The 20,256-nt window shown below is 35.0% G+C and overlaps 1 protein-coding gene across 1 annotated transcript in view; it reads right to left on the bottom strand.

Annotated features, from left to right (window-relative positions):
- The window catches only part of tsnare1 (T-SNARE Domain Containing 1), a 188,743-nt gene that overhangs the window by 18,049 nt on the left and 150,438 nt on the right, over positions 1–20,256 (bottom strand). The window contains exon 10 of the mRNA XM_088928592.1: positions 12,655–12,773. Within this exon, the coding sequence (XP_088784718.1) occupies positions 12,678–12,773 (96 nt within the window). The 3' untranslated portion in view covers positions 12,655–12,677. The remainder of the gene's footprint in view (positions 1–12,654; positions 12,774–20,256) is intronic.

Genomic DNA, 20,256 nt, shown 5'->3' with positions numbered 1-20,256 from the left:
CTCAAGCTCTGCCAAATCTCAGTGTGTTTCAGTGTAACTTAAATTTGCCATTCATCAACATAATTTAATTGTAGCAGCTGCAATAACAATACCAAGTGGACTTTTGACATTAGCACTAAGCACAGATGTCCCCCCAAGGCCATAATCCCATGAAGGTAATGGTTATTGAGCACTAGAATTATTGAAGTGCCAGGCACCTTGACTTGGGAATAGCAACTCTGTTTTTAATAGCATTACAGCACCGTACTTCTGTATCTCTTACATATCACAAATCGGTCCTGGTGGAGATAATTACGCACAGAAGTGCAGAGAGGCTGGGATAGGGAGGGGGAATTTACTCATACACCTCCCTGCTTTTTATCTGTATTAGATACCAACATTCTGATTCGAGACAGAGCATGAATGTATTATGCAAGAATATGAAAGTGTGTTTATGGGTGCATCAGTGACAGTTTGGGAAATATCTTATTTGTGCAGTTAAAGAACCTGTGTGTTCCAATGTTATTCCAAGGTTCTAGTTCCAACCTGGAAGAAAAAGAATCTAAGAGATGTCTGCCAATGAGCCATTTTGCTCACATACAGTAGCTTGTTTAATTGAAAGAAACTGATCTGCAGATGTCGTCCCTCCAGTTCTTGAAAGAAGCAGAGATTGACTTTGATCACATGGCTAAGATCCCCTAGCTAGGAAACATGATTCTATTCCAGAATCTATGTTATTGATATAAATCAGGAAGAACAGTGATCTTCATACAGATCCCTGGGGTACTCTGCTTATTCAATTAGCCCAGTGTGAGTGTTCACTCCTTATCTGGCCTTTTTTTTTATTAATTAACCTTTTTTAACCAAATTGTATACATACCCTTTAATGTCTGCCCCTTCATCTAAAAATATGTCATCTACAACTAATGTGCATGACTGGTGAAAATGATAACAGCAACAAAGCACAGTACATACAGTAACTGCAAGACCATGTTGGGACCATTTCCTGTTACATACTGTATGACCATATGACAGAAGAACTACGGTATGCTGCTGTTATTAACCAATCTATCTTGGGAAATGTGGAAAAGAGAATTCTATATATTGAAATAATTAAAAAATACATAGTTTCCCAAATTGCTATTATTGAGAGACCTATGCAATCAAAATCAGTCCCTAAAACAGTTATTGACATTCTTGAAAATTGAACAGCTCCCAAACAATAATGGGCAAAATGAAAAGGGAGACTGCGTAAGAAGAAAAAAAAATGTTGTTATCAATAAAGGAGAACAAAAGTGCAAAACTCTTGAAACACTGAAAATCAGGTGAGAACCCCTGAAAGACGTGACCGCTATTGCAAGTGAAGTCTCAGGATGAAATGCAAATGGAGAAAAATATCCAAATGACTTTGTAAACAAGATGTGACATCGGCAAACATTGCACCGGTAAAATCATTTCCATGAATAAGTGTCAGGGTACAGTTATTAGGTTATTTAGTGCACAGAGCTGAGCTATTTATTTAAAAAATAAAGTAGCTCCCCTGTTATAGCTGTCATTGCCCAAACTCATTAAAGTGATTGATCACAAAATATTCTCTACAGCTTGCTTCTCTATGAGTGACATGGGAAGTGAGTTTTACAGTCGCTGGGACAGCATGTTCAGGAGTTTCCCACAATGGACATCAAGAGCTTTGGAGACACAACTATTCCTCAGCAACTGCTGTAATAAACTAGTCAATGCAGCTGTCTACCAGACTCTTACTTCACAGAACTACTACTACTACTGCTGCTGTATTTAACTGAATGCGACAATCCTGCTTCAATTGTATTGTCGATTAATACCAGAAGTTGCAAATACTACATACTGTAGCAGCATTGATGTTAAGAGAGTGAAATTAACTTGCAAAGGTGGCACGGTGACTCAGCAGTTGCCTTACAGCAATGGGGCCCTGGATTCAATTTCAGACCTGGAGTACTAACTACATGGAGTTCTTATGTTCTCCCTGCGCTTGCGTGGGTTTCCTCTAGGTGGTCCACTTTCATCCCAAAGTCCAAAATCGTACTGGTAGGTTAATTGGATTCTGGGAAAATTGTCTCTTGGTATGAGGGGGTGCATATTTGTGTGTCTGCCCTGTGATGTACTGGTATCCCACCTAGGGTGTACCCTGCCTTGTGTCTGTTGCTTGCCAGGATAAGCTCTGTTTCCCCCGGGAAAAAATCATTCAAAAATGGATGGAGAGAGATTTTCAACCCAGACATTCAGTGGTTCTAACTAATACATTTTAATTACCAAACTCTATAGGTCATAGTTACTAGTGTTTTATAATGTGATTTGATAGTGTTTTTGCATCTTTACATTACAGTTACTTGTAGAAATGTAGTCAAGAAAGAAAGGTTTAAATGACAGAGCTGGCTGGTGTGTTATACTCTGTATTGTCTTAGAACTGTCTTGAGACATCTTCATTTTTTTAAATTATTAACTCATGGAATTTCCATCTTAGATTTTGTTATTAGCTGATACCCAGAGGGATAATGAAAGGCAGAGTATATTGTGCAACACAGGCCATTAAACAAATGTCCCCTGAGGGGAAGAAAAAACACAATATGAGAGAATGAATCATTTGTCTTTTGAATTTAGTCACAAATCAGAAGTCCTCTGATGCAGAAATGACAGATGTGCCCATAGCATCAGTCAGAGCCATTGTGTTTTTTTACCAAATCAAGAGGGCAAGGCTGTAGAACACCCATTTACTTTCCCTTGAGAAGAAAAAAAAACCTAAAACTATAGCATTTTTAAAGAATAAGCACTAATAAGCACAGTCCAGATGTTGCTGCTCTGATCCTGGGCTATTTAATTGGCTGATTTAGACTGGGCCCCACTGGGTCTGGATGGGATTCATCTGGCCAGGAATTTCTCAGCATGCTGCCTAGCAGTGACTGCTGAGACCTTCTGGATGTCAACAGGCTTCCAGGGATGTCAGGGAAGAACCTACCGTTCCTCCAGTAGGTGGTAATTCACTAGTAAGGTACTTTCAAGCTTGCTGCATGTCATCCCAGCAGGGTATGTCAGAGGAGTGTGTACTCAGGTCCTCCTCCCACCGGTACAGGGTTTGTAGCATTAAGCCGAGCTGAGAAACACCTGGTATTACAAATTTAGGTAGAAATAAAATAGATAATAAGGATTCAGATTTTTTAAAATCTGAATTTTATTGCTTTTCTTACCAATGTATTCGTCAGGGATTTTTTGCTTTATCCTTAGCTTCCAAATGCCTTGTAAGTTTTTTTAACAAACTTTATAACAATCCATATAAGCTATCAATGGGATGTTCCCATGCTTTGCTTTATTAAAGCCTCAGTTCATTAGCCTGCTGTCAAAGACATAATTTAGCAACACTTAGCATTGGGCTATAAGGCAGATATTTATTACTCACTACCCCCATTTGGTTAAATTCAGTGCTGTTAAAGAATTTGCATATCACAGCTTCAAATTTACACCCAGACGTTTTGAAAGAATACTGCAAAGCACCAGGACAAGGCAGTTGGCTGTCTCTACAGGGAGGGACATGGTAGATGATATTACCAAGACAGTACTGCTAAGCCCCTGTTAAACTGTGTTCAACAATCAACTCCAGTGTCTTTTGTAAACATAATTGTGTACAGATCCTTTCACTGACCCAAACACTAATCCAAACACTGACACTAATCCAGGATCACTGACTTGTGGAGTCTAGGATAAGAGGTCAACAGAGATGTTTCTGAATAAATTGTTTTAAAAAAAATAATTTAAGGAAACAAGGGCTATTTTCATTCTAGTATTTTTCAATAAGTACTGTATGACCAGGACAGACCTGGTTTGCCAATTGATGTACTACAGCTGTGAAATCCTGTGGATTAGTGTAGTTTTAAGTGTAAGTGTTAAATGTTATTTAAAATTTATCTACATACTGTATGTCATGATAACATTAGTATTTTTACGTTTTTTTGTTGTCAAACCAACAAAATATCTGAAATATTTAATTCTTAAACTACCATATAATGGTAGTATGTATATAAAGTATAATATAAATTCTACAGTATACTGTACCAGCACCTAAAATAAACAGTAAACCTATTACTCCTACTATTGTTCCTTCTACAAATGTTATTACTAATGAAAATACATTATTTATTATTATCCTTAAGAGAGACAAATCTGCAATGTGATTTGAAATAGAAAACTGGAAAATAATGACCATTACAAAAATAAGAAAAGTAACAAACTGTCATTTGTATGTACAGTACTTATTAATTCAGCTGATTCTAAGAAAAGTTTTTATGAGTGTTAAAAATGTTTCTAAATTATTCACCATTATAATGCTCAGTGTAATAGCTTTTCTCATTTTAATTTCTTTCTCCCTCACAGCATTAAACTGAAAGATGTTTTCTTGATTTAAGTGGACAAATTATCAAAATTAAAAACAAAATTACTTTTTTTATTTTCCAACTGAACAGCCCATAAGGGAGAACACTGTTTATGAATATACTGTATAGTACCTACATTTTTATTTTTGTATCTCTACATTAGGACAGGTGGTACCCACTGTAGTGTATTTTGGTAAACATCACCTGTTCTCACTGACTTCGCCAAAATTAAATAACTCATACTGTATATCAACTTGTTCCTCTCATTGAGTGGATTTATTTCTTAGTTTAACAGATACCACTGAGAAGTGGAAGTGTGTTGTGTTTGAACAAACCTGGAAAATATAAGCAGTATAACTAAATATACTGTAAGTAGTAGTGGTAGCAGAAGTAGTAGTAGTAGTAGTAGTAGTAGTAGTAGTAGTAGTAGTTGCAGGATAATTAATAGAGAATTCAGTTTTGAAAGGGGCTTCTCTTAATATCCAATATATGCATACGGTTATATTTTGAAAGTAATACAGTATGTAACGATTTTGGTGCACTGCTGTAACGTAATTAGTACTATAGCTTGAGAATATTTTGGTCTATTTCTTTGTGCTGTGATTCAGTTTTGTTGAAAAGAAGACAGAAACAAATAAAACAAAAAAAAACATCCTAAACAGACACTTAAAAGGGACTAATTGTTCTTTGTTGAGTTCCTTTCTGTGTCATCATTAATCTTTAAAATTGCTGCAGGAATGTACTGTAACATAAAAGCATTTAGGAAATGTATGCTATGAACTATTTTGACAGTCAAGGTACAGTACACTGCTTAAGAAGGTAAATTATTCTTGTTTATGGAACTCTTATATATTGGGAACATATACAAATGTACTAATTTTGATCTACCTCAGTGGTTAACAGATTTGATGTACTTGGTACTTACACATGCACAGTTATACTAAATGGGTTTTTAATACACACGCAGATTTTCATGCAGATACAATAATAAACAGAGCTAATGGATTGCTCACAAACAACCTAACCTATGTATAGATTCACACCCCTCCCATCTGTAAAAAGAACTTTCCTAAATTAACCACTTCAAGTTGAAGTTCAAGTTGAAGTGTTAACTTGGAAGTTACAGTACAAACATGAAAGGACAGTTGATTCCTTGCTTAAAGGTGTTCACAATAGTCATGATTGCATAATCATGTTTATTTTTTAACATGGAGTTAAACACAAACACTATACAGATAATACAAATTAGATTCTGAATTCTCTCCTACTCTCCTTTCTGTTCTTCTGGTGCTTTGTTTCGCACTCATGGAAACAGCTCTAAGCAGATCACACTGGGTTGACTTCAAATTGCCATTCATTTCTTTTCTCCATTGTCAGATCAGTTTCTGAAAATCAAGACAACCTACATTCTCAATTACAGAAAAGAAGCTTACTGTAACTTCATTGTGGATCAGCTAAAAAAGAAAATAATTGATTGAAAATGATTGATGGTATTTTATTTTTGTATTCTTTCATTTTTCAGAAAAAAATTTAACAAACTAAATTTTAAACTCAATTTCCTTATGAAAACATTCTTTTATAACTCTCTGTTTTATCATCTTGTTATCAATCATAAGAATTTTGCACTCTCTCTGCCTCTGTTCTACTACACTATTTAACTAGAATATACAATACCACCTCCCTGTCCAAGAAAGCACAGCAGCATCTCTATTTCCTGTGGCAACTGGGAAGGGCAAACCTTCCCCCACCCATTCTTACCACTTTCTACAGAAGCACCATTGAGAGCACCTTGACCAGCTGTATCACTGTTTGGCTTGGGAACTGCAACGCTTCAGACCGCAAGACCCTGCAACAAATTGTGGAAACAGCTGAAGAGATCTTTGGAGCCTCCCTCCCTTCCATTTCTGTCACCTGTCACAAACGCTGCTTACACAGGCCTCAGGTATAGTAGATGACCCCTCCCACTCGTCCCATAAACTCTTTACCCTTCTACCATCTGGAAAAAGAAATCGCAGTATATGGGTTAGCTCAACCAGACTCTTTAACAGCTTCTTCCCACAGGCTGTCAGGGTCCTCAACACCCTGGAATCTACTTCCACCCACTACAATTCCAGAAACAGGGTTTAAATTCCCCCAGTGTGTTGTTTATTTGTATTATACGTAATTGTATTATGTATTTACCTTGTAGTTTGCACTATCTGCACTTTGCACTATGTGTATCCTGTCCACAATGTCTATGTCCATGTCATGTCTATGTCTTTCTCAGTGTCCTGTCTGTCCTGCCTGTATTTGCACCATGGACGAGGAGGAACAATATTTCGTTCCACTGTATACTTGTATATGGCTGGAATGATAAATAAATGTGAACTTGAGAATATCATGGCCTTTTAATTCTTAATGTTAACATGTATGACAGTCTATTTTGTCAGCATCTAGAGCATTCACTAGTTTTTTAACGTACAGTATTTTTCTTTCAAAGAATATGAAAGTTGTATAGTCCTTATCTGATGTACACATTCATTTTTTTTCTCTCTTTCATGTGTGGTCTGTTTGGTCAAATACTAATAAATAAAAAAAGATCAAAGGACCTGGAATTATCATGCATTTTGATTCACCCAGTCTTCACCGTACATCTTTGTCTTCAGTTATCTCCTTCCCTAGATGCTTTTTCAGAGATAGATCCGTTTACACCTGATTTAAATTTTCATTTTCACCTTCCTTTTCCACCAATGACTTCAAAAAGTTTACAGAATGCAGTAGGATATTATTCCACTCCTTGCATACTTTTCATTTAGGTAATTACCCAGATCTGTTATGGCTCACCATCTTTTGACTTCTTCAAAACAGTGAAAACATTCTTCATTCTCCATAATTTATATCTTCTAACATCTCTGTTATTCTTTTATCTAGCTCTTGACCTTTCTCTTGTATCTATAAAGTACTTAAGTTTCTTCCTCTTGGTGGTGATTGCTAAAGTACACTCTGACTGGACTTCTTAATGTCACCTGTGACGGGTCCTCACTTGTACCTTGTCCTGATTATGAGTGTGAAATCTGATGTTTAATAACATGACCTATCTTACATGTGTGAAGTTCCCAAATTATTAATACTATTATCTCTGTAGATGGTAGTGGTTTCTATTTCAGTTTCATTGTATGACATATTTTTTAGGAGACAGAAGTAATGTTGCCTGCCGTCCTATTCAATCTGGAACTGTATCTGTGTTAACTGTTATTGAATTGTCATTGTCTCTGTGGGTGACAGAGAGTAATCCTTCAAGCAAAAAAGTATAAAGGGTTTAGGACTGTTTTTTTTTGGCTTTTTTTTGGCTCTTACTGCATTGACAGATTTTAAATTCCACTGAAATGGATTCAACACCATGTACGTCTGAGCTATTCACAGGTTGTATCTCTTCTTTGTCGAAAAGTTGTCTGTCATTATTGTATAGTTGTTCTGCGATGTATTTGAGCAATGTATTCCTTTTATTTCTCTCAAATGTATCTGTAAATTACAAAATCTATGTCTTTTTATACCTTTGAGGAATCTGGATGATGCTCTAGAACTGTAAATAAATTCTATGAAGGTTAGCATTATATACAGTACAAGACAGCAAACAATAGTCACCCCCTATTTAAATTTCATCAATAAAAACATAAAATTACATTTCGTACAAGTATTCAAAAAACTTACTTTAATATGGTATTGTTACAATGCTAAAATTTTTTTTATTAAAATATTATTTGTCTTACATACAGTACTTCTTGGTCTGCATATGTTATGTAGTATACTGTATTTAATATTTTTGCCTTTGGACAGAACCTACTGAAAACCACTGATACAACTCACTCTTCATTTCAGTCCCAAGGTAATGGAACTCAATACTGTACATCCAGGATAAGTATTGTTTTTCATAATGTCAAATATGCATAAAAAGATAAATGTGTCTACTTTAATAAATATTAATATTAATAAAAATGCAATATTAATAAAAATGATGTTTTAGAAGCAGAATGTGAAGTGTATTGCTTTTAGCAATTATAGTTGTGGCTTAAATACCACTCAAGCTCATTATAAAGCAGAGACACATCTGCACTAGTCAGTTCCTGTCATATTGCCTTTGATTATCTGAACAATTTGTTCATTATAAAGTTGGATTCCCAGTTTTTACAATGGTTTAAAAAACTACCCTTAGTGCTAAAACAACCACAAAATATCGGACTTTAAAATATGTGCTGTACTTGTAAGTCTGTGTAGAATTTTACTAATCCTCTAGTTTCTCCATGAGGTTTTAAAAGTTAATGAAGGGCCACTTAATTGAAGGTTCTATCTTACATAACCTTGTTCTAGAGGTACCCAGAAAGAGGGAAGGAAGAAGGGTTATCTTTCAAAAAGGGACTCCAGCTTATAATCAATATCTTTAACAGTCAAGTCTGTCAGTCGGGACAGATTTTAGTAGGTGATGAGTTGAGATTGAATTGAGATAAAAATCACTTCAATCCCATGCTAGTAATGAAATAAAATTCTATGTCTCCTCAAGCTATATTCACAAAATGGTGTACTAGTTTAAAGGATTGACTATTATTATAAAGAAACCACTGGTAATAATCCATCTTCCAAGGTAGACAGCGTGAAATATGAATTTTTATTTTGTTTCTTCCAGGATGGTTTGGAGTTTGTTTCCTGTGCCAATGACTCTCAGTTACTACTTTTTATTTCTATATCAAGACAGCATTACAATTCAATGCAATCAAAGTAGATACTGTAACTTGCATAGCTCAGCCTACATCACACATACCAGTTTACTCGGTCACTTATCTACTTTGTATTTGGCCTGGTAATACAGTACCTGCTGTGTCACAATCAAAAGAAACCCCACAGAGTGAAAAGAGTGAGCTAAATTAAAATGCATAGACTTTCATTTCTCTAATGATTCAAGATTTTCTCTTCTAGTTGATCTGATTTCTGTAATCCTCATCTTGCATTAGTACAGCTGCTGTCTACATGCACATAGAGTACTAATGACTTAGTTGGCAAAGACCTGTGAATATGTTAAAGAGACAGTAAAACATATACAGTAAATACATTTAAGAACTTTGTAAACAATGTATCCTTGCATTCTTTAATAGGTGACCAATAGCTAATTAGCTCACATATGTTGGCTAAAGGAAGCTGAAGCAATAATCTTAACTACAGGAGGCTTTTGTTGCCGCGGCACAGGAAGATGTTTGATTTTCCTATCTGAGCAAAACTGTGAAATGTCCTGAGGATGTCCAAAGCAAATCTTTTCAAATGTGAGCAGAAATTCTACAGAATATGTACAGACTATGCATATATCTCTTTCTTACAACTTACATTATTCATTTATTACTTCAAGCCCCTTTTTTGACTTCAGACTGCCACACCTCTTCTTGCTGGATACTCTACTTCAGTAGTACACCCCAAAATTCAGACTGTGCCAGTTCAAGTGTCAGTTATAATATTAGTCAGCTGTGACTAAGATTTCCAAAACATCAGAACACACTTGGCAAATCACCATGTTGAGAGGATTTGAGTCACTGATTGTATCCCTAGCATTAGTGACCTCTCTAACCAGCCAAGCAGTATGAGCTTGCTGTACTGTACGTAGTCATTCAAGGATCAAGTAGAGGTTAAGTCCATGCTGAAAAGCAGAAACAAGCATAAACAATATGCTTCAGCTGCAGAGCCTTCTTCAGGGGTGAGCAGTTGCTGTGGTACTGTATGTTGGAGTTAGTGCTACATCAGTCCTCCAGCTGATACCCTATGTACAGTACCTTGTAGCCATGGTGGAACTCGTAGTGTGTGAAATAAAGGAAAGTTTCAACAAGTGCACATTTCATGGCAAAGTCTAACACCTTATAAGATCCTCAGCTCCCCTTCATTTTCCCAAAGTGTGTCAATAATCTGCCAAGCTGTTGTCAGGATCATGCCTTTAAAATCTAGATTTACTGTAATGATAATTTCTATGTGTTAATCACATTAGCCAACCGGGCCAGAACTCTTCCTGCTTTCTGGAAAGTTAAGTGGACTAGAGAACGCAACTCCCCCCACCCCCCGGAAGATATACTGGTCACCACTCACACAAGGTGGACAGCAGCAAATGGGGTAAAGAACACTGCTCAACGTTACAACAACAGTGTCTGCAGAGGGGACTGGATCCCACAATGGCTTTTCAGCTATGTTATACCTCACCTAAAGCAAAGATTTAATAGGAACATGAAAAAAATACTAGAAAATCAAGATTTAAAAAAACAATATTTACAATAAATTCTGAATATGAGAATATGAGAATTGTGCATTATCTGTAAGGTTAGAGGCAGATAGAAAGTTTACTGTTTTACAATACACTGAAACAGACTGCTGAAAGAACTATACAATTCTGACAAGTATTTTACTATTTTGAATAAACATCAGTATCTTCTCCATAACTCCATCAACTGCAAATCTTAACATTGCCTGAGAGTCACATGCATGGAATGGAATGCTATTGAAAGCAGTCACTGGAAAGGAGTTGGGCGAGTAGTACTTGCAAAAACACAATTGAATCTTAGATACATATTGAATGCAGTAAGTCTATATTTATTTACTTTTTCAGTTTACTGATGTCACATTCTAATTTGTTGAACTGTATACTGTGTGTTATTTTATCTTAATAAAAAATTATTTTAATTAAAGTTATTTAAAAATCTATTTTCACTTTTTTACTTTTGGTTAATACTTAAAACTATTAAACTATGTGTTTCTCTTTATGTATTTGTAGAGGTTAAACTGCACACTAACTCTTAAGGGCACAAATAAGTTTGTTTCTTTCACAACATGAAATATTACATAGAAAACATCTAGCACTTACATACATACAGCATTTACATAGCACAGTGTTGCCAACTGGAGTATAATAAAACAGACTCTATTTTAGCTGGATCCTTAAATTACTGTTGATTTATCTTTTTTTCCAATATGACTTAAGAATTACAGGTCAGACAGAAATAGTTCTCCAATTACCAAAACTGGTTTCAATTCAATTTTCTAAGTAAAATAATTTTGCACTTTTATTCTTCTTTCAGGTTACTGAATGCTAAAGGGAGAACATCTACACATAGATGTAATGAGGTTTTCTATTACTGGAACATCATCTGCAGTTTTTTCTGCCTCAATTTTTCAGAGTGGAATTAAAATTTAATATATAGTGCCTTTCGGGATGTCATGTAACTGCACAAATACAGAGTTTGATAAAACGTAATTTGTGGTAATTTAGTTGCTTATTTGAACAAAAAATAAATGTTTGCTTTGAAAACTCTTTCTGTTGCCTTAATTATACAGTAAGAGCTGTAACAATCCATTTTTGCCTTTCAAGGTCTGTCAATATGGAACAATCTAACACTAATAACAATAATGTGCAGTAAGCCCCCATTCTGGATGTATATTTTGAAGTACTGAAACACTCCTCAGCCAATTGAATCCTTACAAACTGTACAAACTGCCAGTAGTGCTTCTTTCATAACAAAATTAAAATGCTCCTTTCTCTGGCCTTAAAGTAGCTTTACTGTGCAAGTAAATATCTTAATATTGTTCATTCTTCCATTAGAAGATTAAGATGGGCTTAAAATAGGACTTAGTCAAATAATCCTGGCATCAAAGCAGTGTGCTTGCTGCTGTACTTTGATGTCATGTGTTACTTTAGTTGTTGCTTGTAGGTCATAGTTTAAAGAAAGACCTATGCCAGGAACACTGAAATATATTTTTTTGTTTTCAAATTTCATTTTGATAAAAACAAACCTCTTTGGCACTTTATTTTTTTTTCTTTATTTCACGTATCACTTTTAATCTAAGCTCAAAGAAACAAAAAAAAACAGTGAAAACAATACGAAGCAGTAATGTACATTTATCAAGAAAGTTTTAGAGAAAACAGTGTATTTTAAAACAATGCTACTCACAATCCTTTCAATTCAATCCATTGCAGTATTTTGATATAAACAGCTCCTAAATTGTCACATTGATTCTGCTGATTATAAATTACATACAGTAATTAAGAAGCTGGTTGCAGAATAAAATTGTGATGGGGTTAACAGTACTACCTGCAATTTGCCCTGAGTAGCCATGATTTAAAATAATATTTTTGTTGGAACTATTTTCTAGATTAGTCATCTTCATTGCCCCTATGATTTTTACTTTCTAAGTGAAAATATACGCTCTGTTCACAGTTTTAATATAAATAAATCCTCCACACTGCACAGACACAGACATTATAAGCACCTACCTGGAGCTGCAGGATCTGACTCTTCATTTTCTTACTGAGACTGCAATTATGATAACCAAAAAGGTCAAGACCACTGCTCCTGCCAGTATGAGGTAGCATTTTTTTCTCCGGGCTTGTTTCTGGGGAAAGATTGAATAATATCACTTATTATGTCATACTTATCCAGGGATCACATTGAGGTGCTTAGTTTAGGTTTACATGAAAAAAACCTTGAAAGCAACCAATGAGGGAAACATTTATTACTTTCTTGTTGTCTTATAACAACAAAAGTATTAATAATCATTTCATTTTTTCCAGCTTATTCAAAGCACTTGAGAATGTTTTGATGACAGCACCTGCAAGCCACTGTAAGTTATACAGTATGCAGATAACACTGAATCTTTAAACAAATAATATTAATATACACCAGATGCTATTCTAGAAAGACAAAAAGGATAACATTTTATCAGCGTTATCTAGAATTACAATTAAGTAATAACTGAAATTTTGTTAGAACAACAGTCCTCATAGAATAGACAACATGTTGTAATGGAACAGGAAAAGGTTTATCCCATGCTTAAAGGAAAAAAAAGGAAACACAATATTGATGCCTGAACATGGCTTAACAGCCAAAACATTGTGTCTCTTTTGTTTTCTTTTTCCAGCATGGAATAAACCTTTACATGTTCCTTTGCAGCCTAGGCATGCTGACATAGCTCCCGACTTGAACTTCTTCAACGTGTTGCAATGTCTCACGTGTTAATCAGTTTGTTAGGAGGCTACACAGTCAACAATAAAAGATACCTCCTTGTTTATATTAAACAAAAGCTGTTATGGACAGATATTAATGAATGTGTTTATCTGCCTTCATTGCATCCCTTTCTCAAAAACCAACACTTACAAAAAAACCCGAAGTTAATATTGGTCACTTACAGTATAAAGAGGCCCATGAACTATATCTGTCTTCTAGGTATGCACGAAATGCTACTGTATACAGTATGTTTTAAAATCCAATAAGTATATGGTATATACTGAATATTAGTTCTGTAGTTTGGAGATGTTAATTATCTCTGATTGATTGAACAGTCTCTCATGACTATACAGTTCAGAAAGACAATACCTTGATACAAATAGTATAAATCTCTGCAGACCAATAAATTATGAATTTCATCACAGTCATCTCTTTCCTTAACTGCTAATTTAAAAACACAGTACTAGTGAACAAGTTAAGGTTTTTAAACTGTAATCGGTATGCAGTACCTTCCTGGGCCTTATCAATGCATCATACTGTATGAGGTATATCTCATACACCCAAGTGATTTATGCCACACTGTACTTATACATTCAGTCACTCACTAATATATTAGGACCTCCTACAGAATAATACCCTGGGTTTCTATGAATATTAAGATTTGCTTAGAAAGTGGCACCTGCCCCACAAGGTTTAGAAATATTTGCAATCCAATACTTTCTTATTTCCTTAAGAGGACTGCCTTTAGTAGATGACAGTAATGGGACTGAACTTTATGCTCCATTGCTTCAACTCTTTTTTAATAAACCTTTAGAAAGACTCAGCAAAGATGGGGTTTTGTGGAAAGTGATTTCAGGCATTATTATGACAATGAATACATTTTTGGGATACAGTTCTGAGATTTCCCTGGACGGTACAGTATGGTGGAGGAGTCAGAATTCCCTACTTGTTTTGGGACTCGTATTTGAGACTTCAAAGGCTGCAAGACATTCTGAAGATGTAGTAGACAAATCTATTTACAGGGGAAATATGTTTTCTTTCTTTGAATGTAAAAATATATGAGTGTTTTAGACATCTGGCATTTTGTTGAAATGCCCCTATTTCTCATTGTTCTCAAATTTCTCATTTACCTTAGGTAAGTTAAATTACTGAATCAGACAATTTGTGTTTCCTCTTATCCCCTCAATATACTTACAGTATTTCTTTAATTGTTGAGATACAAAACAAGTATGAAAAATACAAACACTTGAGAAAATGCTGACATTTTTTTCTTTCTGGTCTCCAGGAGCACCACAAATGGGATACAGATATGTTGTGTCAAAGGATGAGGGAGTACAAATTTAGTGTTGTTTTGAAGCTCTCTCCGCTCCTGTACAAAGCGAAAGGGAGCCACAGTATTAGGCTGAAGCGAACTGGAGTCTTTAAATCCTGACTCGCTTCAAAGCAGGGAGAGCAATTCATCTTCTTATCTAAGACTCAGAACAGTCTTTCTATGTGAAAAAGAGAGAGAGAGGAGAAAAAACTGCTGTCGAGTAATTTTCCGTTTAAACGTTCCACTCCACAACAATTTGCATAAGAAGTCCCGTGTCCGTGATAAGAAGATTGGTAATTTTCAAAGGCTCGACGGGGATTGGGAATTAAAAGCCTCTCTGTGCTATCTCCACTCTTGCAGCTGTCCACCTCAGAATTCTCTGCTTTTCTCATTTTTTTTAACTGCTCCTTATAAACTTTCTGTCCCTTACTCCCTCTCTCTCCTTCTTTCTCTATATCTCAGAAATACACACTCCCACCCTGTCTTTTTCCTTCTCTCCACAAGAGAATGAAAGTGGCTGCAGTGGGGAAAGGAAATGATTCAGGTTACAACAAAAAACCTGTTGCTATCCTTTAATTTTGCAATCTTTAAAAGATTTCGAGGAAGACAAAACTGAAGCACCCTGAGGAAACATGAACGTGAGGAGAACATACTGTACAGTACAAACTCCATGCAACTCCACCCCAGGTCCAGAAATTAACCCAAAGATCTGGCTCTGCATGTAGCAATTGTAAATACTGCATGTCACCCAAGTATAACTGTATATACTATAATGCTAATTGAAATCACATATAAAGTGCAAATTAGTTGTATTTCTTAAATATTTAGCATATAGACCCATTTTAATGCTCCTATCTTTTTTGGGGCTCACAGAATTAAATGCATCAGTCATCGTCCATTTATTGTCTATTTAACAAACTCAGATAGAAGCTGTCACCTGGATTCATTATCCACCTGCTCAATATTGTGTGATGAAGCAGGTCACCAAACCTTTTTTATCCCTTAACCATGTTTCCACTTACTGTAAGTCATTTTCTTCCTTCAGCTTGTATCCACAGTCACAAGTCTGGAAAGTATTAAACTTGGTAAAGATCCAATAAAATGTGTGCTTTGGTGTGTGAATTTCACATTGATATTCCACAGGGGAAAACCCCAAGGTGAGTGTTCTCAGTGCCTTCTGCACAGCAAGCTCTTTAGTTAACAGGAAAGAAACTTGGCACCATCTTATTTAGAACCCCTTCCCGCTTGCCACTGAGTTCAGTGGGTTCAGTGCAATTCAAACATTACATTACCTACAATACAAACCCTATAAATTGTGTGAACTCAGGATTCTTTAAAAACAGCCGAATGTACTGAACCTTTTGGGTGCTGTGCTTCCAGTACTAATGAGACCTAACTGCAAAACCGTGTAAAGAGCTGAAAATGCATGAAAGCCTCAGTTTTGTTTGTAGTGTTTTGAGTGGTGTTTTTGCATTGCAGAGTGAATGGTAAGGAAATAGTAAGTCAAAAATGAAACAGATAATTATTTTGACAGTCTTCTGTTTATATTTTTCAAATGCGTAGAAACCTATATTTTTGTGGACTGTGGTGCATTACGAATGTTAAAGTTATCTTAAGATACCATAATGTTAAAATATCAGACAGGCAACTCATCACAGTAGTTAAAGTGGGGAGCTATGTCATCTTGTAAGCTGAAAATCTCCAAGTAGGGCTTAATTGCATACTGTTAAGTAAAAGGAAAGGGAAAGAAAACATTTTGGCTATAGAACCTGAAGAAGTTACTTTTATCCATACCTGTATTATGTGGTTAATAGAATATCACTCTCTTTAAATTTAAATGTTTCCTTTTAAACCACATACATTTCAAATTGTTTCTAACTTCTTACTGTAGTTCTGAAGTTTTCACTATAGACCCATTTGACAATTTATTGTATCTTGCTTATCTTTATGAACATTTGAAAACCCACTAAAAAGATTTTCACCCTTAGCATTCTCCCTTAGCTACGGTTCAGTTAATCGTATAATATCATTGTTAACTGTTAATTCAGTGTCCTTGCATTCTTACATTTAAATCATTATGCTGCTAGCCATGAGGAGCAGGTGTTTAAGTTTGTTCTCAGTTTTGCTTGTTGCCAGCTTCATTTCCTCTACTTAGTTACTTAGTTACAATAATCCTCTACCATTACTCTTCCCAAATAGGCCTGGTTCAACATGCTTTTACTGGTGTCTTTTGTTCCAGAAGTAGGTGTTAACTAGTACAGATTTTTACCTTAAAAAGAATAAATTAAGGACTAATGTTTACCACATCTAGTTTTATTTTCATACATTAAGCTTTAAAGAAAACTGTAACTCAGAAACTGACTACATTTCTTTAGTCAGTCTTCTTTAGTCTTATAAACTTTTAAAAAACGCCAGATCACTTAATAAGCTGGTTGTCTTCCTCCAGGAAAGCAAGCCTACAAATAAACTATTGCATTTACTGTAGCTACATTGTCTCTGTTTGTAGACTATCTGAGGACAACCAACCTATTCATATAAAAATAGACACACCTGGTAAAATTGTCCTAATTTATAAGGTACTGTACATAGCCTGTTAGAGTGACAATTACAAGTACTAGTCTAGAGACAAAAGGTACTATTTATTACTATAACCAGTATCACAGATACTTGAATGAAAATAAGATTTCTGACATAACCTTGTTTCTTTCTTAGCTTAGTGTAGTTTGGGTAAGCTGATTCTTATTATGAAAGAGTGGTTCACACCCAGTACTCCAATAAATTAACATTTTACTCCAAAGAAACTTGTACACATTTACTGTATGCAGCTGGGTATTTTACTGAAAAAAAAATTAAACAGTAACTCTATACTGCTGACCACAGCATATAAGTAATGCATTCCAAACAAATATAAATTATTAATAAAAAACTAATAATTGTATTGAAGTACAAGATAGTATCATACCACCATCAATTCTGTTAACAAAACCAGTTTAAAACCAAAAACTAGAAAATATAAAGTACTTTATTTTGTAAAATCAATACACAAAGAATAAAATACATTTGTATTTTATACATACAGCAATGTCACATGAAAATACATAAAAACTAAATATTTAACTGCCATCTTCCCACTTTTAACACATATATGTCAATCATACTGTAAATAATCTTAATTGTGATTTAAGTAAACATTTAAATACTTGTTGAAATACTTATAATAAAGTTGAAAAGTATAAGAACATTGTTCACTAGCCACCACAACTTAATAGCTAGCTTCTTTCTTGGAGGCCTTGAAGGTTGCATTTTGTTCTCATTGTAAGGCCTAATGTGCAATGTTATTAATATTTCACAACTGATTCTAAAATACCATCCCTCATTGGAAAGGTTTGACACCTCATTACCATGAGGTCTGTTCACCTGCCAGACAGATTGCTCACTTAAGCATCTGTAAAAGGCTATAACAGTGAACAGCATGATTGTTTTAAACAGATGTTTATGAAACCCATAAAGATCTTACTCTTCTTCTGAGAAGAGTTGGTTGAAACAGATGTATTCTCTGCATGTTCTACAGTCCTGACCCAGCCAAAGAAATGATGACTCCAACTTGCTTTTTCAGAGGTAAAAAGGTAATATATTAACTTCCATATAAATATGCTAATCATAACCACACCATCAGCAGGGGGCATTGTGATGGACCCTAGTATCAATCAGGGCATTCTGAAGTGACCAAAATCTCAAAAGGACCACAAAGGTATACAGTCCAGAAAGCATTACTAACAATTATACCACCACAACTAGAACAAAAACAAAATTCCTGTGCATGCTCTTTAAATACCAAACAAAGCCTAATTATATAGTGAGTGAGAATGTAAAATTCTAAACCCCTTTACCAATTAATCAATAATTAAGTCACTCATTCCCAGTGTGGCATCCCTGTTGTGATTACAAGTATACCAGAAGGAAGTCATGTCTTTAGAAACAAATGTACATTATGTAGCATAACTTCAAGAACAACATAATTCAACACCCCATGGATTCATATTGATCACAAATGTAATGTAATATATTTAAAGCACCTTGGACTCTAACAGCAATACCTTAAGCACAGTAAAAACAAGAAAACATTTTTACTTCAGCCTTCTGGGGAAAGAAACATGTACCATGACAACCTCCTTCATTATAATTCTGAACTGTTGTGTTGCATGCAATTTAGGTTAGGCTTAGGGTTCAGAATTTCTTCAAATAATTAATGCAAATTTCCACTCATTTGAGTGCCAAATATACTTCACTGAAACAACATATTTGTCAGAAATGTTTAAGCAAGCACACCAAGCTAAAGAGAACGTACCAACAAGGGAAAAATTATATTTTGAACAAGCATTCTACTATTGGAAATGTTGTGTTGGACGGTGATCTCAATGAGCATTGTTTCAGGCTTAACTAGGGTTAGAGCCATAAAACGCCCCCAGATGTGGTCTTTCCATGTTAATAGGCATGTGCATTCAATGCCAATGGTAAGAAATTGAAATGTATTAACAGTTTTTTCAAACTTTTGCCATTGGGCATTTTTGAGAACATCATCTTTTAGAGCAATGCAGCGTAGGAAAATATGGAAGAAAAAAATTCTGAAGATATCATTGAAAAAACTCTTTTCCTAAATATCATTTCTGTCCTAAAACACAGCCATGACATCAAAAAGTATCTGTGTTTTGCTGGAATCCCTACGGTAACCCTAGCTATGGGATATCCCTAGGTTAGGGTTAGGGTTCAGAATTTCCTCAAAGAATTAAAGCAACTTTCTACTCATTTGAGTGCAAAATATACTTCACTGAAACAACATATTTGTCAGAAATGGTTAAGCAAGCACACCAAAGTAAAGAGAACGTAGCAACAAGGGTAAAATACTATTTTTGAACTAGTATTCTACTATTGGAAATGTTGTGTTGGATGGTGACCTCAATGAGCATAGTTTCAGGCTTAATTGTGGTTAGAGTCGGAAACCCCCCAAAAGTTCCGCTTTCTTTGTTAATATTAATTTGCATTCAATGCGAAAGTTTAGATTTTTAAATGTATTATCAATTTTGCTTACACTTTTGCCTTTAGGGCAGTTTTGGCAACATTCCCTTTTTGAGCAATGCAGTGTAGGAATGGCGTACAAAAAACCTGCTCACACTGTAATCATTACAGATATAAAGCATATGAATAGAAAGATCAAAGATTAAATTATCTGCACACCATGAAAAAACAAACTTTTAATATTAAGGGGTTTTGATTGAGAAACATTTTTTTATTGTTGTCTTTTAGTTTTAGAATACAGTCATCCAAAATATAAATATATAAAATATATATCATTACTGTATATTATCTACTATTTAAGCAATAAATACAGTATGCTACAGAAGCCTCCACACAGACCTATAGAAAAGCTTTTCTAGGAAGTGAAATTATAAACAGTATTAGGGACTGCTAGTTTGAGTATTTTTAGTTAAAAGGTAACTGGTTGTGATCATTATTTTTATCTGCTGTCACTGTGCAAATGACTCTTGTACTGTAAGTCATT

The sequence above is a fragment of the Atractosteus spatula genome, chromosome 12 (genome assembly GCF_055471065.1).
Source record: "Atractosteus spatula isolate fAtrSpa1 chromosome 12, fAtrSpa1.hap1, whole genome shotgun sequence".
NCBI classification, from domain to species: domain Eukaryota; kingdom Metazoa; phylum Chordata; class Actinopteri; order Semionotiformes; family Lepisosteidae; genus Atractosteus; species Atractosteus spatula.
Note: the sequence above shows the minus strand (reverse complement) of the source record. Positions and strands in the feature narration are given on the sequence as shown.